The sequence below is a fragment of the Homalodisca vitripennis genome, unplaced genomic scaffold (assembly GCF_021130785.1).
Source record: "Homalodisca vitripennis isolate AUS2020 unplaced genomic scaffold, UT_GWSS_2.1 ScUCBcl_6694;HRSCAF=14026, whole genome shotgun sequence".
NCBI lineage: Eukaryota > Metazoa > Arthropoda > Insecta > Hemiptera > Cicadellidae > Homalodisca > Homalodisca vitripennis.
The window spans coordinates 8,152-31,443 of NW_025782808.1; the positions used below are offsets into that span (position 1 = coordinate 8,152).

Below are 23,292 nucleotides of genomic sequence, written 5' to 3' on the forward strand. Positions count from 1 at the left end.
ATAAAATAGTTCGTGATATTCCGTAATATATAGCCACTAGCGTGGTTTAAAGAGATCGCGTTTCTGACATCGCGCTCCGCGAGGTCAGCACTGGAAACAGGTACGCTAACATCGCGCTATACGCGATGTCAGCACCTGGAGGGTTTAAAAGCAACTTTATTAAGCACATCACCACTGAATGCATACATACATAATCATCAATGTTATCTTTCCCCTAATGCAACTGTTTATTCTAGCAAATTGGTACATCATCTCAGATAATCTGTTCAGTGGATGTACAATTGTTTATAGTCCTAGTGAGTTTTAAAATATCATTGACTGGGAAATTTTTCACTTCCTCTTTCTAACAAAACTCTCACCTCCATTTCGAGCTGCTGTCCGCCGCAGCGGCCACCTGAGGCCAGCAGATGCAGTCTCAATACCTCGGTCACTGTGCTGGCATCCAGTGTCAGCTTGTTAAGTGGTGTGCGATGGTATGCCTGAGACCACCTGGCTGCGATTGTAGCCTGTCTCACGGCTTCCTTCGTCCTCATATCACCGGCCACATCCGCCACATCTTGCCAGTCTGTACATAACCAACATTGATCAAATTAGTAAGCTTTTCCACTTATCAAACTTTATTCATAAACTTATGTCTAATATAAAATTCATATCTTTTATATTTGAAAAAAAAAGTATTTTTGTTATTAAACAATCCAATTAATTCTTTGTTTGAAGTTTGTTTTTTGATGATAGAAGAATTGTAAAGGAAACAATTCTGGACACAATGCCTAGTAGGACAATGCAAATGTCCAAAAAACAATTACTGATTTTTCTGGACATTTGCCACTATTCAGTAATACAAAAAAATCAATAACATTATGTTTCAAGGTCTGCAATCTGATCTCTTCTTCAGGGTAATAACTAACCTAACACATAATTACAAACTAGGTTAAAATACACAAATCATAGAGCGTTGTGGCACGCATAAGTCAGGAATCACAACCACCATGTTGTTTGTCAACTTCACAAACTCTAAAAACATGCACTTAATAAAAAACAAAACAACACTAATTATTAACTGAACTGAACTACAGAATACAGGTCACAATAGGTCTGCATTCGCCGACCAACCACTTACAGCTGACCAGACTCAAATAGTAAATGGTAATCGTCACGGCAGAAACAAGGTGATGGCAAAAGAAGGGAACAATAGTGGGCCTTTTATATTATTGGTTTATTCTAAATGAACTTCTTAAAACCATACTGGGATTCCACATTGGTTTATTACAAATATCTAATCTGTTTGATACTTTTGGTTTTCTTTTTTTTTTATACCATTTAATGTATGAAACCTTCATTAATTTTCTTTTAAAGAAATGAGGTTTCCGATGTATTATGTTGGCTTCATCTCAATTCATATGATAGTCTTCGGACCAACAATGATGTGCAATTTTTTACTTTTCCGTTAGAGCCTTTCTTGTGTTTTCTTTGTGTTCTTTTATTCTTACGTTTGATGTTCTTTTTGTCTCGCCCATGTATTTCCTACTATTTTACAACTGCAAGGTAAATGTTTTTGAGACCGTTAAATCTGTTTTGTGGGTTGCCATAATGGGTTTTTTTCTATATTAGTAAATTTTTTATACTAAAAAGTGTATTGATAATGCCTATTTCATTGTATATATGATCAACGGCAATAAAGGTTTTATGCCTTATTGCAACTACATTTTATACTGTAAACACAGTTTTTTTGGGATCCTGCATGCCATTTTTGGTTTTGTTTTTACAAGACTTTGAGTTTTGTGTGTTTTAAACACGGTTCTAATGTTATACTATTCACCTACTAATTTTCTCCGATAATCCTGACACATAAGGGATTGACATAAACGCAAATGTTACTATTCTGTTTTTCTGATTCAGGAATGATTCTTCTGGTTCTTTGCACTTTTTATTATTAATTGAGGGTATCCATTGCAACTAAGATCCAATTCATCTTTCTTAAATTCCTTCGAAAAACAGTAGTTAAGGACATTAATATCACTTAATATACACACATCCAAAAGAGTTAGAGTTAGTGAAGTTAACACACAACATGGTGGTTGTGATTTCTAATTTATGCGTGTCACAACGCTCTGGTACGATTTGTTTATTTTAACCTAATTTGTAATTATGTGTTAGGTTAGTTATTTTACCTAAAGAAGAGATCAGATTGTAGATCTCGAAAAAACATAGTGTTAGTGATTTTTTGTATCACTGAACCATGGGCAAATGTCCGGAAAAATCCTGTTTCCATTACAACCTACTTAAATTTGTAACAAACTGACAAACAAAGTTTAGACACACCAAGCAACACACAGTGTGAAACTTTAGGATGTGCATGATGCCGGGAACGGGCTATATTACAAACATTTTGTAAATTAAAAGCTACTTGTAAATTAAAAGCTACTTGTAATCTTTACATTTACATTCTTACTAAATAAAACAATAAAGTTATTTATTATATAATTTTTTTAGTTAGAATAAACTAAGTTGCATTAAAAATTTAATTAGGTTCTTTATAAATATATTTGTCTGATAGTTTTATTTATTTGTATAAGATTATAAAATGTGATACAATTTAAAACTAACATGCTACTGTGCTAAACAGTCACAAAAATGTCAGTAACAATAATTTTTAGACTGACCTTGTCATATAATTTCACTAATCAACTGATTCCAACAATAGTACATTGAAATATTAGTCAGGTTTACCAACCATCAGATTATTATAATAAAAATCCCTTTCAAACAAACATACACAAAACTAGGATTTTATTAATTATTTGATGAAACCCACAAGGAAGGTAAAACATGTATGGTATTTATGAAATCAGTACAAATCTATTTTCTTTTGATTAAAAAAAAAATGAGTTGTTGCATTTTGAAAAAATTACTTAAATCCTACACCTCCTGCTTGCTGGTCTTGAACATTTTTCATTATAATATTAAAAATTAGGAGAAATTTCATGCAATGTAAAAAGAAACATTCTAATGTAGGTATTAATTAAAAGAAACTGTAACAGTTTGAACATTAGGTCAAAAACAGTTTTATTGAGTGCATCAAATGAAAGACACAACCAATAATTTAACTTAACCATACCAATCTGTCGGTCTTGTTATTACAAACAACTTTGTCCGTATATTTTTTTGCTGTATTTCTTATAGTTTCCAAGATCCCTTCACTGTACAAAAAAATTTTGAACACCTGGTATTCCGTATTATAATGTACATCTGTAGGACAAACAATACTGTGTTAGCTGTTGCTATACAAAAGTTGGTACTGGTAAATTTTTATCAATTGGGTGCCTAGACCAGTGTATATAATACATTTAATACCAGATATGGAAATAAAAGAATTACAGACAACTGATGAAGTGGTTAAATCTAATTGTGTGCAGAAGAGCCAAATGATTAATTTGGTTAAAGTTAGAAATCAGTGAATAAAGTATAGTGAAATTGTTAACTAATAATAATAACCTGATGATCTCATGTCTGAATCTTCTCTAATTTCATCATCTTCCTCCTCTTGCAGTTCAAATATTGCTGTAAGCAACATCTGAATAATGTCACACAGTGGCCCTAAAACACAAAACATTATCAGATTGTTCAACTTTTTGGTTTTCAAACATCTGCTTGAATAAACAGTATGTAATTAAGTCTTTGTGATCAGGAGGCCTTTAATGTGGCTAGAACTTATCTGTCACTCAGTTCGGAAGGAGGTTGTCCTCTCAGCTCGCGGGGCCAAACATAGTGGCCAGCTGTATTCTAGGTCATCACTCACCACTTGCATAACCATGTATGTCACTTTACTCAGATTTAAATGGCAGTATTTGACTGTCAACTCTAAGTTACTGAGATTTAAATGAAATTTTCAAATAGTTAGAAAGTTTATTAGCTTTAATATCTACACTTTATCGATTACTTAGTTATCATTTACTTTTAAACGAACTAAGTAATATAAAAATTAGGATATACGTTGATTTTAAAAGTACTGTTCTTTGCAGGATAAAAATACAATCAGTCTCAAATAGATCTCTTGTATTAAGAGAATATACTCAGCCAAAACAGATCATTGTCACATTGTTGTACAGAACAAACCTCAAACTAGTACAGCTGATTAGTTAGCTCAGTCCTTGTTGACCGTTCCAAGGTCACATGCCAAGTAGGCTCCTCTCTCAACTGCACTCTTTGGTGATCCCTAGTGTACCTACTATTTGGCCAATGGATTACAACACTTTACCAGCCAAAACTGGATAATGATTGAATTTTATAACTGCGCAATACAGTGGGCCACACATAGTGGCCTGACGAACTGAACAACAAAACAGCGAGGACCACTAGGTTAGCTCGCCGAGCTGAGGGACAGTATGTGTCATAAATCAATGCCTGACGTAGAGAACAGCCATGGCCACCCTAAGTGTTAGACGATATGAGAAGATAATCATATAAATTTAATGCCGATTGGAAAGGGTTAACATAACTTAGGGGACAAAGTGCTACAAATTAAATCTTTTTGTTTTTTTAAGGTCACAGAAGAAAACATCAAGACTGAGACAATTTAATGCTATAGGGGACTTGCAGTCTTGAAATAAATAAATTAACTTACCAGCAACTTCATTTTCAACGAGTGCTCGCTCCAAAAGGTCTAAAGTCATCCCTGCGGGAAAGTAATCCTTCAGATTAATGGTCTCCTGGAATGTATGAAGAAACTCCATTATCATCACAAAGTCTCCAAACAGCTCATTTGGTAGACGAAGTTCGATAGGCAATGGCTCTGGGAGATCCTGAAACAAATCATTTTCAAATAAAAAAATCACAAATCTCAAGATTCTGTTGACCAAAGTTAATTTCTATAAACACTATAAACACTTTATAGCTATTTTTACATCTACAAACATATAAAATAAATACCATCAATCATCTTTGATACTGTGTGTGAATGTTCAATACATAAGTGATTTCAATACTACACAGTTTGTTCTTGATCACAGTTTGTTCTTGATGCATGCTTCAGTAAACAATAAGTTTTATACATCTAGTATTTTTTTTTATTGAGAACATCTTGACTTTAAAACATTACAAGTAACAAAATTTTGGCACTACCTAGAAAATAACAAAAAATATATTTACATTCTTGAAGCTTTTTTTTCTTATTGGAAAATTATATATTAATTTAAACAAACTCTCCAATAATATGTTTTTTTATTTTTGTGAGGCCTTTTCATACTCAATGAGAACATCTTCGGACCTTTAAAATGTTCAAAATTGCTGAAGTTTGCTCATTATCTTTGTTGGGCATGAAAATAAAAATTTGACTCAGATTTAGTACTAAGTAAGAGTATTATCCTCTTATATACAAAAAGCATTGAAAAGAAAAACTAGAACAACATTATAGCCACTTCAAGATAAAACATTTTTATAATACATGCAAATTCTCTTCGGACACTCAAAATGCTAATTAACCCTTTGAGTGCCAGAGCATCGCTGTCAGCGATCCCGCATTATATGCAAGAAATGCCAGAATCGCTGTTAGCGACTTCTGCAGTAACGCTTATATTTTATATAGCATTTATCTAAATTGGCTCAATGACTATACATACGCATTCCAAAGGCTTCAATGTAACTTTTGATGTAGGTTTTGTTGCATTCTGATTAGAATCTGATTTTTACGGCGGTTGTAAAGTGAGTGCATCAGTCGAGTTTAGAATCGATCGATACGCGGACGAGCCGTCACATGTTTTGTTTGTGCTGCTGTTTATTTAAAAAATAATATTGAAAGTTTTTAAGTATAAATGGGTTTTGTAGTGTTAGTATCTTCATATTATTTTGTTTGTTTATGTTGTTCTAGTCTGTGTGTAAGTAGAACAATGACTTGACCGTGAGTTACGGCGATCATAAGCATCTAGTACTTTACTAAATACGTTTGTATAGTTGTTATGTTTTTTGTGTTTGTTCAGTGATATTTATAAACAATGAGTCGTAAAAACATTGCTGACATTGAAGACCTAGTACTGCAGGCATTAGATTTAAGCATTAGCAGTGTAGACAATACACAGAGTGTTAGGTTAGGATAGAAAATTTCTAGTTTTCTAATGGTTCATATTTTCATATTTATTTTCCAAACTTTATTTATAAGTATAAAAAAATCTTTATATGTCTTTTTGGAAAGAATTAAATGTAGTATAAGATAGAATAACTAAAAGTGAAAAAATAAAATATTTCAATAACACTAAGCTGTGTTAAAATAAAAAAACCAAATGTTTTTGCTCAAAGTTTTTGTTAATGATTTTTTTTATTTGTATAAAAACGTTAAAATAAGTGATCAATGTATTATATGTATAAAGAAAATATATTTATCTAAAAAAAAACCCAAGACATTATACCAATAATTAAATTGGTTATGAATTTTTAACCAGACCCTTGCAGAATCAGGCATTTTATGCATACCACATAGCAAAACGCTGCGGCACTCAAAGGGTTAATATTCGTCCAAAGCTAAAATAAATATAAAGATACAGGGGATTTCATTTCAATTAAATCTTTCTACCAGTAGCAGAGAGAGCCTCTAATAAATCTTAACTTCGCCTCTATAATAAAGAAGTTTTTCATTTCATTTCTCTTTTTATATAAATAAAATCCATAAAAGAGTACAATGTCATGCTGTTGAAGTTTACTTTAACTGTTATCTTATAAATTACATAATGAATTTCTGTAATATTTTTCAATAGTTGTAAAAGCATTGCAAAAACGTGTTACAGTACCGTCGAAAATCACTGAAAGGGTTAAAACGTTCAACTAAACAAACCTGCAGATCTTCAAGTTCCAAATCCTCTTTTTTCCTGTTGTATTCTTTCATCAATAAAGCTACTTGTTCCTTTTTCTTTCGTTTTTGTTCCCTCAGTTTAAGTTTTTCCTCTTGCTTCCTTTGTTTTATTTCCATCTCTGTTAATACTGAGCTATTTAAAGTAAAAAATAATTACATGGCTGTATTTGGAGACCACTCCTTCTTTACAGTAAGTATTACAACATTAAATAATATATAGCAAAGATTTTAAAATAGATATCACAAAATCAAGTAAAAGGCATATTTACTATAAATAATATGTTAAATTATGTGTTTTTTTTTATTAAAGAAAACTTGTCTAGTTGGTTACAACCAATAGGTTGCACAACCATTATTTTAAATGTAATTACACAGTAACAAATCAAACATAATTAGTATTCATATTTCGTTAGAATATATTTTCTTATAAGAGGCATGTTCAGAAAGTGAGTACAGTTTTCACTCTACTGCCGCCGTAGCGCTGCAATCGATATTCAACGCATGTGCACTAGTCGTCCTTGTTCACTGGCTATCGACTCATGCCATTTGAGTTGTTCAACGTTGTGTTTTCAGTTTTCTCTGAATGTTTACAATGTTTATGAATGAAGACAATTAGTGATCCCGTTGATTGTGAGATTCATTCTGTAATAAGATTTTTGAACGCAAGGGATGTGAAACTGGCTGAAATGTATCGTCAACTTTGAGATGTTTACGGGGAAGATGTAATGAGTGAAGGAATTGTGAGAAAGTGGGTTAGAATGTTTAATGGGTGTCGAACCAAATGTGCATGATAAGAATTGGAGCGGTCGGCCTTCTCTCGTCACTGATGATCTGGTAAGGGCAGTTGACGAAAAAATCCAAGAGAACAGACATTTCACTATGGACAACGCTATCTGACGATTTCCAACAAATTTCACGCACCCTTTTGTACGAAATTGTTACAGGCCGCTTAGGTTATCACAAGCTGTGTTACCGATGGGTTCCAAAAATGCTCGCTCGCGCGCGCGCATAAAACCAAGAGACTCGGAAGTGCTTTGATTTTTCTCACACGGTACAGTGTGATGATGGTAAGAATTTTTTTAACAAAATTGTGACAAGTGATGAAACTTTGGACCGTCATCTCCCACCGGAATCAAAACGGCAGTTAATGGAGTGGCACATGCAATCTCCGAAAAGACAAAAATTTAAAAACGAAAATGTCTACACAAAATATCATGCCCACTGTCTTTTGGGATTGGAAAGGTGTTTTGCTGATTGATTTTCTCCCAAGAGTTGAAACCATTAATGCAGCAAGGTATTACAAAACCTTAAGAAAACTAAGATGGAAAATTCAAAAAAACAAACGGAGAGGAAGGCTCAGTAACGAAATTGTGTTGCTCCGTGACAATCCTCGACTCCATACAGCTGGTGACACTCAAACATTGGTTCGACAATTTTGTTGGGAGCAGTCCATTACCCGCCTACAGCCCAGACTTGGCACCGTCTGACCACTTGTTCCTGCACATGAAGCGTGAGCTAGATGGCCAATGCTTTGAAAACCGACTATGAAGTGAAAATTGCCGTGGAGTCATGGCTACATTCATTGGCGGGAACCTTCTACGAAGAGGTTATAAACTATGTTGAAAAATGGTTTAAGGTTTGGGCTTTCATGCAGAAATAAAATTGTGTTGAAAAAATTCTTATACCTGTTTTTTTGTTTTTAATGGTACTTACTTTCTGAACATGCCTTGTACAACTAAAATAAGTAACTTATGTAAAATTTCAAAGTTTATATTAACTTCTGTCACACAGTTTTAGTACTTCAAATTCCATTTCATCTCTCATTTCAAATTCATACCCTCTACATGCAATTATTTACTATCCTAAAAATGTAATATACTTATTCCCCCCTCACCATTACTACTAGCAAGAATGTTTTTCGTTCACACAATATCAATTGACTGCACTCATATAGTTAATTGACAGTAACAATTGTCTACATTACAAATATTTTCTTTCATCCATTCTTATAATGATATATGTTAATAAAATTGTTTGTTGATCATAGATTCATTCACAGACATTTGTACACAATATGAGATTCCTGGATACCCTTCCTATATATCACTGTTCATTCTTGAGCAGAATTATAAATCAGGGGTGGCTTTATGAGCATATTTTCGAGGAAGCATTGCAAATTTTATAAGTAAAAACAATCAAGAATATCAGACACTGTTAGACAGCAATCAGGCCCTGATCAGATGCCAAATTGAAATGCCTTTAAAAAGCCTACCCTTCAAATTGCTATCTGATGAACATATACTATGTGCACTATGTGGAGATGACAAAAGTAATAGTAATGAGGCAGTATATTTAGACAGGGAGGGGGCAGTTAGCTCACTGCAAGCATAGCATAGCTCTCGACCACATCGAGTGTTTGATTGATTACACCGAAGGTTAAGAAGACATTTTTCTTCATGATAAGCTGGTTATATGAGATCCGAGTATTTATAACACATTCACTACTGAAAGGCACAGCAGTGATGACACTTTATTTTATTTGAAACTGAGTCACTCGCCTGCCTAAGTGTTAACATTGTATAGTACTACTGTTTACTACTAAAGTAAGTCAAATATAAATACTTACTTTTTATCAGAAGACTGAAGCAATTTCTTTTTTGTATATTTCCTTTTTTGTCTTATGGCTTCTTGTTTGTTGGCTATTTTGTTTGCCAGTGTAGTATTTTTAGCATTTTGTACTTTGTACTTTTCTTTCAATTTTTGTAATAAAGACTTCTGGTGAGCATCCATGGGCTGGGAGTTCTGTTGCTTGCTGGGAGATTTCTTTGTGAAGTACTTGTCAATACTTTCTTGGCGTTTTTCTTTCTTTCCAGAACCACCTGTCTTCACCTGGTTGTTGGGAGAGCCCTTCTTGTTTGGGCTTAGATCTGGTGCTTCACCCACAAAGATAAGGTCAAATTTCACTCTTGATATTCCGTACTTCTCAGCTGTTTTAGCCTAAAAACAATATAATTGTCAGCACACATTAAAATTTATGTATTGCAAAACCAAATAAATGAAAACTGATTGAAATGTTTCAGAAAGGCTTATAACATTTACACCAAAATTGTTTAGTTAGTATAAATACATATATTTATGTAATTCTGAGTTAGAAAGTTTTAGGACTAATTAAAAATACAATTAGTTATTGATTTTGCAGCTGTTGAAATTTTTATGTTAAGAGTTTAACCCTTTGAGTGCCACAGCGTCGCTAATTTTGACAGTACGAAAAGTGCATAAAGTGCCACCGTCGCCAATTTTGACGTTTCGTATTTCGATAATATTTTATATAGTACAAGATTATTTTGGCCAAATAATCAGACGGCTGTATTCTATAGGTTCCAAACTATCAATAAATACGAGTTTTATGTTGTTTCTTGACTATTTTATCTGTGAAACTTATGTTGTTTGGGTACTTATCAAGAAGTTCAAGGGTACTATTTTTGGACGACTTTTCCGTATCGGGAACAAAATAAACTACATTGTTATAAACAACTGACTTTATTTAACCTATTTTGGAATGTACAAGTTATTACGACAATCAATTAAATCAAAAACTATAAGAACAAAGTTTCATTATTCGGAAATGTCAGGTCATTCGTGTGTCTATTTGGAGACGATTTGGAGGTAAGAAGTATGACTCATCGAGTATTTTTTTCTATTCATTATGGAAGAAGGACCGTATAATGAAGTTTATTTTGATCTCTGATAAGGAAAACTCGTCCAAAAATAGTGGGCTGTGATAAGTACCTGTACGATGATTCTGTCTTACAATCACGCGACGTAGCGGACGAGTACCGTGTTTGCGTAACGGCCTTTCTTGTTGTTTATGTGCCGATAACCAAGCATTTGAGTAAATACAAAATAAAATAGTAACTTATACAGTATTTTACTGTATTTCTTTACAAAAGTAATGTATGATTTGAGTTGTGTTCAAGCGAAAAACGTGAATTTTCAGTGTAAATATTATTAGGGTTATTATTTAGTAAATGTAAACTTTTATGTAAGTATGTTAGCAAGTATTTGTTTCTAAATTTACTAATCATAACTATTTCTGTTGTATTAATGTTTTATTAGATTTATTGGGAAAACTACACCATTACTTTTCTAAACTCTGACAAATGAAGTACAGTTTATAAAATGTCAGTACCGGGCAGCATTTTGCTAATACATATAATGCCCTGTTTATAAAATTCTAGAATAAGATATTACACATGGGTTTTATTTATAATCATATGGCCTTTATCATGGTATAAAGAAAAAAATCTTAAAAATACCATATACACACAAATTAGGTCGAAACTTAACTTTTTATACAAAAGTAAAAAACTTTTTTTATAAATACTGAAATTTTTATATTTTTAGATATCAGATTTTATTTTTAACGATATGTATCATATTCTGCATTTAATAAGAAAAAAAAACAACAACAAAATGATGGAAATCTGTTTGGTAGTTATTTTACAACAGCTTTTTTCCCAAAAGCATACAAATATGCGAAAAAACAGCGTGGCACTTTATGCATATGCATTCGGAAAGTACCCGTGGCACTCAAAGGGTTAATTAAATATGTTTGAAAGAAATTATGGTTTTATTTTAAATGAAACAAAAATAATACTATTAGGTTTGCTAAACATGACTTAACCTGTTTTAAGACAATGTTTTTTTTAGGAATGATGAGCGACAAAGATCAATTTTTAATGGGTGGTCAGTATTAAGAAGGCCGAGGCATTTTTCATCCTTAGTACATTAATGTAGTTTTTTAAAAGTCAATATATTTAGATTTTTTACAAAAAACTAATGTATTTCACATTCCAAAAAGTTAAAAATTAAAAAAATGGGAGTAATTTATTTTGTTTGATCTATTATATTAACTATTAAACATTGATTTATACAATTTTTATATTCATAAACTAAATGTATGTGTGTTAACAAAATGAAACAATTTCGAATTTCATATCTTTTATAGAAGTGAGGTAACAGTTTATGTGAAAGTCAAATTATGTTTTAAGACATTTGCCATTGTTGTATATAAACAATGTATAAATACTATGTTTTGAGAATTGAAATCTACCCTCTTCATCAGGTGTAAGAAATGTAATAAATGAAATTATTTAAAACATACAATGTGAGGTAATGGACCACCTCTAAAAAGGTAGAAAAATTATATTTTGACAGATTGAAGTCCAGACATGAGAAAATGAACCCAGGCATTGTCACCACACAAACAAATGTCACACCCACACAAGTGATAGTGGATCAATAAAATTTGGTAAAGATGACTAATGACTGAAATCCTATTATCCTTCCAAACCCTCCATCATCAATAACAAACATTAAACAAAGAACAAATTGGGTTATTAGCTATTCACAATAACAAAGCTAGTTTAATAAAACTTCCATACTGAAAAAGTGGCATTTGGATTAATAACAAACAAGTGATAAAAAGTTAAAGGATGGCTATTATAGCAGTTGGCTGAGGACATCATTCTGATAGCAGTGGTCAATTATGGCCATTGGCTTTGTAAGGGTTAAATAAGGAAAAACCATTTCTATATTTTTAAAATTGTATGTTGGAACAGTTATTGTGATGCCAAATTTTATATTGTGATTGTAAATATTGTTCTTTAATGCGTAGATCATATTTATCGTAACATTAGTTGTTAAGACAAATTGACAACATTACAAATAATTGTACTATAACTGCAAACAGTAGAGTTTATATAATGAAAATTCCAATTATTAAGATTGAAGTTTGTACTGTTGTAAACATAAAAAACAATGGCAAGAATGTATCAGATCTTTGGAGATTATAAGATTTGTTTAACCCTTTTACTGCCGACGTCCGACATATCGGACGTCGGCATTTTTGCCGAAAACGCCAACGTCCGATATGTCGGACGTCTGTTTTTTTTATCGTTACTGGCTACTGTTATGTTCAAATGCCAAAATATTCGGTATTTTGGTTGTTTAGGAGCAAAGGATAATGAAAGAAGCCATTTGAAGAACTTTGGATTTCTATTTTTGTCGTCTTTGACTAGAATTGACGAACTACCTAGACAGCTGTCAAAACCAGATGATCGGATTATGTTACTGAAATCTTCGTTCATTGTTGTTGTTTACAATGTTATCGAAAGTTTTTTGAAGTGTTACTTTTTGTTGATCAAGGATAAAATGAGTAAAAGAGTTTACATCTAACTCTCCTGTGAGTGAGGGAACAATAAGTAAGTGCAAGACGAACTAAGTGACGATTTCCTTCTGAATTTGTCAGATTCAGATGCCGAGAACGAATCTGATATTATTGTTAGGGCTATTGATGACAATCAAAGTGATGTGGATGACACTGATGACGATCCTGACTGTATCTTACCATCAGATAATGAGGAGTTATTAGATAGTGAGGGGGATGTGGCACAGATAAGTTTACCTTCAAATTCCACTGGTAGGCCTAGAGGAGGCCTACCAGTTTTGGGAAAATCCTCATAGTGCAGTTATGTTTCAAGGTAGCACCTTCAAATTTGGTATATGTTCTAAGCAATTGCTCTAGTTTATAATGATATCATGCTCATAATTTTAGTATAATTTTAAAAATAAATTATCAGATGCCAAACACAATTTTTATTTTTTTATTTATTTTTTATTTATATCATTTTTAAAAATAAATAATGTGTTTGTTTCAAATTAAAATGTCTTTTTATTATTTAAAAAACAGCATTTAAATACGAGTAAATAAAATAAAAATTCATGCAAATCTAATGAAAAATAAAAAAGATACAGCATTTTTTGTAAATGAATGCACAACAGTGATTTTCCTCCTTGGCAATTTTGACTGGTACAATAAAAAAATGGCCGGCAGTAAAAGGGTTAAAGTTATCACATTTGTCTTCTGAATTATCACAAAAAGCTAAATGTGTTTTAATGAAACAAAATATCAGGTTTACTTAATTATCATAGTTAGAAAACACCTCAACAATAAAGCTAAAATCATAGGTCGACGGAAAGCCAATACGGAAAACAATAAAATACCTCATAAGCCACAGTGCAGAACAAGAAATTTTCTAACAGTACAGTGTTCATTCTAGAAACTTCTTGCATTGCTTAAAGACCTACTTTTACAGGCAGCACATTTAGAAATTGTAATGGAGATTACAATAATGCACATATGAAGAGGCTTTCCTGAAATAATAGCACCAACACAACATGCTTTTGTATAGTCCACAAATAGTCAGAATAAAATGAATATAGGATACTCTTGATTGACAATGCAAGGTTTGAGGTAATTCGAGATGACTGCAAACCATTCAGATCTTCTGTATTATATTTATTTATTGTAGTATTATATTTATATAATATTGTAATTGTGGTAAATTCGTCTCGTTGTGTAGAGTGGACTCAACTCAGAAGAGATAAATAAAAATGAGATAAGAACATAGAAAACCTGTGAAAATGTAAACAAGTATTCTATAATGTTGAGTTATGGTTATTTTCATAATTTCTCTATTTATTCAACATAAATATTAACAATCAGTATCAGAAATACAAATATGAAATATTGTATAATGAAAATCGAAGTTATAGCTCTGTAAAAACAACCCTTTTTTACATTTGAAGAGAAGGATAAAATTAAAATTACTTTAACTATGACTCACCTTTAACTTCCAAAATCCACCAACTTGCTCTGTAAATTGTTTAATGTATAAACGATTTTTTGCCCGGGAATAATAACTTTTCTTCCTGTGTATAAGCTCTGCTGACACTATCAAAGGTTTAGATTTCTCATTGGCAACAGGTTGTACTTCATAGCGGTAAAGACTGCCAGGTGGCCAGTACTGCCTCTCCCCATTCCTGGACAGAGAATACAAATTTTATATTTATTATAGAATCACTAATTTTTAGGCATAAGTTTGAATAATAAATATGTTTAATATATTAGGTTAATTTTGGTTTTAAACTCTTGAAATCATAAGAACACAAGCTATTATTTTTAAAATTCCTTTTGTTTATTCCATAGAAAGCCACACCACCTAAAATTACCAAATAATCATTGTACAGACATTTAACTATTAAGAGAATTACCACATCATTCCAGAAGAATTAAAAAAAATTTTAAAGTCTTTCTGATCTCATTTAGGATTTATATCTGTTTTACCTGCCATGGTGGTTATGTTTTTATTTCAAGAGTTAGTACAAAAAACATATAATCTCCTTAACTATTTTAGTTCCAACATCCATATATTCCAACACCTTTGAAAAACTGCAGAGAAATGCTGATGTCCATTTATACAGACGTTATGATAACTATGTAAGAAAGCCAACATCCGTTAATGTACGGACTTTCATAGTATTTAAAAATTGTTCCACAAGAATTATTTTACATATTATAAATTTGTTGGTATACAAACAATCAGAATAAAACCAATTACAAAAATAAATATTTATAGCAATTTTATAAGATTAATTACATGTTGCCTGAAATCCATTTCAGTGAGAAAAATCATCATCTCGAAACAGTTGAAAAGCAAATTCGCGCGCTGTGTTCCAAAGCAACAAAGAAACTGTGCAAGACTTGTCAAGTTAGATGCCATGTGCTTTGGAGGCTTTCCATAGTCCCTAAGGAAGTAATCTCTAACAAAATCTGTTCTGATATGTAATGTATTCATAAATACTGTATGGAATAATAAAAATATTCATTATTTCATTTTTTAACTTATTTTTGAATCGCCCCTTTTATTTCCACTGTCAACAATAATGTCCACTTTAACCAATTTCACTAACTGTACCCGTTCATGCCCACTATCAACATGCTATAATTTGTTGCTAATATTAAATGTTACATATTTCATACTAAAACTATAGTAAATAAGTGATAATAAAACAAATAACCAAAGACAACACAAAAATCAATAAAAAGATAATTTGGGCAGAAACAGGTTAAAAGCCTTCAGAGAACTAAAAATAATTATGTTGAGAATGAGAATGAGAATGAGAATGAGAATGAGAATGAGAATGAGAATATCTTTATTTACAATCTTTGAGATTATAAACAGTGTCATTAAATACATTAACATCAGGAAAAGGTTTTTTGAAGATACTCTTCCAGCGTGTAGAATGGCCGGTCCAGAAGCCATTGATGTAGTGTTATCTTGAGTTCCTTTCCTCTTTTGGACAGCAGGTGAGGTGGTAGGAGATTGTGGAGCTTCATTCCCATATATGATGGTTTTCGCTCATAAAGCCTCAGACGATGTACAGGAAGGTTGTAGAGGTGTACATTTCTGGTGTTGTAGTGGTGTATATCATTGGTCCTTGGAAGATTCTCCCCATCAGCGTACATTATTACTTCTTGAATGTAAAGCGAAATGACAGTGAGAATCCTCAGAGACTTGAATGCCTCTCTACAGCTCTCCAGAGGTTGTAGTCCTGCCAGTGTTCTAATACATTTCTTTTGTATGATAAGTATCCGTTGAAGATTTGAAGCAGTAGTTCCACCCCAGGCAGCAAGACCATAGCGCAGGTGAGACTCAAAAAGGGAATAGTAAGTTATTTTTGCTGTTTCAAGGCTACTGAGAGAAAGAATTTGCTTGATGACAAAGTGACCAGTGTTGAGTTTTTTACTAAGATTGTCGACGTGATTAATCCAATTTAGTTCGGTATCTACTGTTACTCCAAGGAATTTTAAATGATCTTCAATACTGACATCTGGAATGGTTGGGACTTCTGATGCTCTCCTTCCAAAAACGATCTGATTAGTCTTTGATGGATTTACTACAAGGTCATTTCCATAGCAATATTGGATGGCCATGTTGAGAGCTGTATAAGATGAGACCGCAAGGCCATCTGCTGAACGTTGGGTCAGAAATAAGGTAGTGTCGTCCGCATACATTAGAGGTGTGCAGTAGTTTCCTAGGTGTTGGGGTAGATCATTGGTAAAGAGAATGAAAATCACTGGTCCTAATACGGAACCTTGTGGCACACCTCTCAACACTGGAAGGACTTTTGATCTGACTGCCTTTGTGATACCATTTGATGAGTGGTAGAGCTCTACTAGTTGGGTACGACCCTTTAAGTAGCTCTCAAACCAATTATTTGCTGTCCCTTTGATTCCAAGCAATTCCAATTTCTTCAGAATGATGTTGTGGCTGAGGCAATCAAACGCCTTACTTAAATCAAGAAACAAAGCTGTGGTCAATTTTCCCTCTTCAATGCTGTCTGTCACTGATTCAATTAGTTTGATCAATGCCGTTGTAGTTGATTTCCCTTGTGTAAATCCATGTTGGTTTTCATTTAAGAGATTGTGCTGAGCGCAATGGTCCAGGAGTCTTTGAAGAACAATTCTTTCACATAATTTTGAAAATGTTGAAATCAGTGAAATTGGTCTGTAGTTGTTTGCATCATGTTTGCACCCACTTTTAAATTTAGGGAACACTTTCGAAATTTTTAATTTTGAGGGGAATTGACCGTCTTTAAAAGATTTGTTGAATATGGCAACCAATGGAGGGGCTAGTTCGTCAGCACAAAATTTTAATACTTTGGAAGAAATTTCATCAATACCGGCTGAATTTTTGAATTTGAGGTTTTTAATTGTATCTTTAACCTCTTTGATGCTCGTTTTGGTCATTGTTTCCATTAATGCTGTTTCATGTGGTTCCACAGATTCCAATTCTTTCTTCTCATCCGCTGGGATTTTTTGTAGTGTTGTTTCTGCCATATTAACAAAAAATAAATTCAGATGATTGGCGACTTCTTGAGGGTTATGTGAAAGTTGTCCATTTATTTTCAGTTTTATGTCATCTGTAGAGCTCCTGTTTTGGTTACGGGCATTATTAACTATTTTCCACATGGCTTTGGGCTTGTCATCAGCTCTTTCTATGAAGTTGGCGGAGGCCTCTTGTCTCAGTAGTTTTAAGCGTTGGTCATAGGATTTCTTTGCATTTGCTGCGTCTTGTTTGATGTCAAGTTCCCCTGTTGTTTCAAACTGATGTTGTAGTCTTAGAAAGTTTTCTTTAAGCCTGCTGGCTTCTTCATCTGCAAAGAATTTAGGTTTTAATTTCTTTCTAGGTTTCTTTAATTTTCTGGGGCAGGCAGCATCCAGGGCCATTGTCACTGTCCTTATGAAGCTGTTGTAGGCTTCTTCAACGGTGTCAAATTGTTCAATGTAATGCCAGTTTTCATGTTGAAGTAAACATTTTAGTTCAAGGAGGTTTTCTGTCTTGAAGGTTCGATATGTACTACTGAAATTCTCAATTACGTACTCTGTTTTAATAGTACAGACTTGAGCAGTGTGGTCTGATAGACCAGAATCATACACGGTTGCAGTTAGTTCTTCACATCTTAAGTTAGCACATATCCAGTCAATTGATGAAATGGTGTTGGAGGTTACTCTGGTAGGTGGTAGCTCCAGCCTCTGAATGTTGTGAGAAGCCAACATCTCCTGTAATTTACCTGATCTCCTGTCAGGTTTTAAAATGTCTACATTTATATCTCCCATGATTAGAAGGTTTGAACTTTCCAGTTTACTGATTTCAATAGTTTTTGAGAGAATATTAAGTGATTCGTCTAAGTTGGATGATGGTGATCTGTAGGTACCCATTATGTATAAGCAGGTGGTATTGAGCATAACCTTTACCAAAGCCATTTCACATACAAGTTCTTCGCAGTGCTGACTGATTGGTACATTAAAGGTACTCCTTTCTAAGGTATCTTCTACATAAATTGCAACCCCACCCATTATATGCTTTTCCCTACAGAAATGTGCTCTGAGGATATATCCAGGTATTGGAGCAACATTTTTCAATTTCCTGAGATTTGAGACTGTGTTCACTTAGTATTATTATATTAGGTGTTGGTTTCAGATTTTCTATAAAGTGTATCAGTCTATTTGATCTGTTAGATAAGTCCTGTATATTCTGATGGAGAACTGTTAAGTTAAATATTTTTGTTCTTGAAGATTTGTTTTGCTCTAAGAAAGATGCATTACTTTTTATATTGGAGGTCTGACGTTGCTGCCTGGTTCTAAAAAAGGTGAGATGTTCATTTTTATAGGAGCAAGTTGATTTCTATGATAATTGGCTTTGACATGTTCTATATTCTTTTCATAAAACTCAAGGAAGGTTTCTGAGGGCTCAAGTCTTGTAGCAGTTATGGGTGGCCTTCTCATCGATGAAGGGGGTGCAAGGGCAGGGGCTTCAAGAGTGGATGCTGTATTTATTTCAGTTGAGTTTGGTAGGTTCTTACTATTCTAAACTAAGTCTAAGTTCGTCATTGGTATAAGTTTTTGTCAAATCCACTGCATTAGACTTTTGGTTGCATAAACTATTATCCTTTTTATTCTCTGCTTGGGGTTGTTCCTTTGGAAGAGGGTAGTTTTTGTTCTGGAAAAGCCTTAAACTTTGCAGACTGAAGAGAGACACTGATTTGGTCTCTATGTTTACCCCAATTGGTCTTCACATCTTTAGGTCTTCGTATGTTGACATGTGTGTTTGTGGTAGACAGGTAACATCTTGTGGTGTTTTTTAGGGGGATATTTTCAGTCTGGGTGCTATGCTCATATACAACTAGCTTTTGCTGACTTGATGAACAGTGGCACTGAGGCTTAACACTCAAGTCTTTAAGAGTAGTCTCCATGGTGTTCGGCCTGGATTTAATTTGGGATATTTTCTAGCAAGATAGCCGTTAAGTTTTGTGGCTTGTCTTGCGTAAAAAATTCACATTTTTCAGTTTGAGTTACAGTGTCAGTTTTGCTTGAGGTTTTCAGCTGTTGTTTGGCTACTCCTGCGTTCAAAACTAAAAGTTGTTTCTCAAGATCCCTGCTTTTTATAACATATTTTTCAATTATCTGTTCCTGTTTTCTGTCATGGTCTTCAGATAAGTTTTGAATTTCCATTACATTTTTCTTTTCTTTTTCAATCTGAACTTCAGCTTCAGCTAACTTTTGGGATAAGGTTTCAATTTTCCCAAGAAATTTTTCCTCTTCTTCAGCCATTTCTTCAATCTTTGCCTCATTACTGGCTAATTTACATTGTAAACATGCCAACTTATTTTCTACAATAGTCAGTTGTTCTTTTAAAAAACTTGTTTTCCTCCAGCAGTGCCGATCCTATTGTAGCAGCCATAGCAAGCTTATCATCTTCATTTTCTAAAATACTGCTCTCTAGAGTTTTTATGGAGTTGTTTAGAATGTCTTTTTGGTTATGAGTATTTGATGTTAAGTCAAAGGAGGAAGGGTTGTCTATGGTATTTCTAACTAAATTTTTGTCATAATCTGAGCCTCCTGCCTTACATGTGAAGCATGTCCATGTTTTTTATATCTTGAGAACTTAGTTTTTTCAAAGTTTTTTCTTTTACATTTTGGCAGCCTGCATGATACCACATGTTGCAAGGACCAGTGCACTTTAGACCTGAGTATTTCACTCCTATTTCACATGAGCCACAGGGATACTTAGTAGGCATTTTTTACCTTAGTTGGTTTGTATTATATATACTTTAGAGTAACAATAGTTGTCAATATAAAACGTGTGATGCAGTTTTTTAGTTAAAGTTTGGAAATGTAAGATTTGGCTGGTTGCTCCTGTTAAAAATGGTAAAAATAACAGTTTTTTAGGTGAGCTTTGGCTGATTGCTCCTGTTAAAAATGGTATAAATAACAGTTTTTTAGGTGAGCTTTGGCTGATTGCTCCTGTTAAATATGGTAAAAAAATAAAACAGTTTTTTAGGTAAGCTTTGGCTGATTGCTCCTGTTATTGTTTTCTAAGTTCTAGAGGTCAAGTAATAGTCAATTTATTCTAAATAGTCAACCAATGTTGAAATAAATGTGCTTGGTTTAAATGGTAGCCAAGTGCCGTGTCAACTGAGATATGCAGTACAGCAGCAGCTGTAATGCTGTAGGTCAGCGCTGACAGTGCTGACTAGGTGTTCGGGTCAGTGCTCCAGTATCAGGTGGCCAAGTGCCGTGTGCCAGCACTGAGTGATGTGGAGGTTGAATGTCTGTTTGAAACAGGTGACGTGTATTAAGCCAGTTGTGTTGGCAGTTCTTATGACGTCACAGTAAGTATTTTATTTTCTTGAAAGAGAGTTAAGCTTGAATGAGTCTAACTTAAGTTATTAGTTTCATGTATACGAATTTTCTTCTTAATGAGATTTTTCTTAAAGCTCGTAGTTAATTATTGTCTTTAAAAAGTCTTGATGTTAAAATAGAGCTTACTTAGTCATTTTCAGTTTTTGTTAAATAATTAAAAAATGGTTTTGATTAGATATTATATTTTGTAAGTGAATGGACTTACTGTTAATCCAGGAAGGTTTGTACACAAAGTATAGTAAAATTTGTTGGTTATTTACCACCTTTAATGCACTTTTTCCTGGAGCCACTTCACTATAGAACTATAGGCAGTCGGCCATGTTTGTTATGTTTGTTGTGTTGTTACCATGTTTGTTTACCTTGTCTGTACATATATTTCAGTAAGTGTTAAAGAACATCCACAAAATTACACAATTTTGAGAAGATGTTCAGGTGTATCAGACTAGAAATAGATATATGTTAGATTTATGTAAGGTTAGGCTTGAACAAAATAAAAACAAGCATAGTAGTTAATTCAAAATTAAGCTATTTAATACAGTGCATGGTATGTCAGCCTTTATAAATTTAAAATAGTCCTTGGCTAAGTTCATAGATTCTATACAGTTGATAAATATTTGGCAACCAATGTTGAAAATCTAAAATTTTAATTTCTGTGTTAACCTATCTGTTAAAAGAAATATATTATTATGTTAGTTTAGACTCATTTTTTATATATAGTTAAAAATTTGTTTAAAAAAAATATTAATACATTGTTATTTACTGTTGTTATTCCTATTATTTATATTGTTATTGTTTATTTATTATTACTACTCTTTGCTATTTTGAATATTCTTATTTTATTGGACCAAGTAATGTTATTCATTCATTGTAAAAACAATCTACATGCCTGTTCATTTTTCTTCTTTAATGATAAAGAAATATATTTGTATACTTCAATAATAGTTTTATATGTTGTCCACAAAAAGATATTCTCATCATTCTTATGACTGATTATGTAATCTCTATTCATTCTACCGATACGAAAACAACATTATAATCTTATTTTATAAAATTTTACCATTCTTGTAACGTTGATTTTATTAATTTTTATTCTACTACTTGTTAGTGTTTCCATGCTGACGAAGTATATTGTATCAGAATTGTTATCTAAGGATAAATAAAGAATCTTGAATCTTGATTCTTAATTAAATTAATATACATAAATTACAAATTGTACAGTTTGATACAACAGTTATATTGTTCAAACTATTTAGGTAAATATAGTATTTAAGTATTCATATTTATTGAAATTATACAACAAACTATTTTTACTTCTTGCAATGCATGGAATATTCTGTGCTCAGTCGTAAATAGGTTATATTATAACTAAACCTGCAAGTTATATTTATACTTACTTAACATTTTGCTTTTTGAAGGAATCCCCGTCTTCTTCAGATGGTTGAATAACACGTAAGATCTGACAAGTTGTTCTATAAACATAAACACTTACTAAAACAAAAAACTGATAAATAACTACAGTATATTACAGAAGACAACAGTATAAAATGATAGTTTGTGTAATCTGTTTCAAAAAAATATTCTGTGTGACTAAATTTTGTACTTAATCTCAATTAAAACTTAAAATCTTCTAATCTTCTTTGAGGGGGACCCCTAATCTATAACTTACTGTATATTTTGTACTAATGCTAACACATGATATGATACTACATCCAAATAGAGATACTTTATATTAATGGTTTACACAAATTCTTAGTATGCCAATTTTAATGCTAATATTTAAACATAATTTTTATAAATCCTTTCAGTGCCTAGGCAATTTTCCATTTATGTGTATCAAGTGCTGAGCAATTTCAGCTGAAAATGATAGTGTATGGATATACACCTGTAAAAACTTTATTTAAAAAGATTTCCTTATAGACTACTCTTTTTTTTGTAGGTAAATAGTTCGAGTATGTTATATAATTATTAAAATAAATCAACACAAAATTTTATAGTATAGGAAAACCAACAAAATAATGTCCTTTTTTTTAAACAAAATTATTGAAGTCTTGAACACTACATAGCCTAATATGAATCATTTTTAGTGACTAATAATAGAAGAGCAAAATAATAGTGCAATATTATTGTATCATGTAGGCATATCAATTCCATACAAAATCATATTCATGAAAATAAATTTAAAAACTGTCGCCAAAGTGAAAAATGGGCTACTCATCTAAAAACCCCAAGAGACAATCTTAGTCCTCTGTATAAATTTGTTATAAATAATTATTATTTTTCCAGATTTTAGAAATAAAAATACAGCTACTATAAAAAACAATTACAATGTTTGTAAATAACG

At 32.5% G+C, this 23,292-nt stretch overlaps 1 protein-coding gene across 1 annotated transcript; it reads right to left on the reverse strand.

Moving 5' to 3' along the window:
* Positions 1-359: 359 nt before the first annotated feature.
* LOC124373923 (bromodomain adjacent to zinc finger domain protein 1A-like) lies at positions 360-22,420 on the reverse strand (the record flags this gene model as incomplete). The annotated part of the gene is made up of 7 exons (XM_046832234.1): positions 360-565; positions 3,496-3,597; positions 4,625-4,802; positions 6,824-6,974; positions 9,468-9,838; positions 14,530-14,725; positions 22,346-22,420. Coding segments are annotated over 7 exons (1,279 nt in total), but the record flags the coding sequence as incomplete, so codon positions are not given.
* Positions 22,421-23,292: the final 872 nt, after the last annotated feature.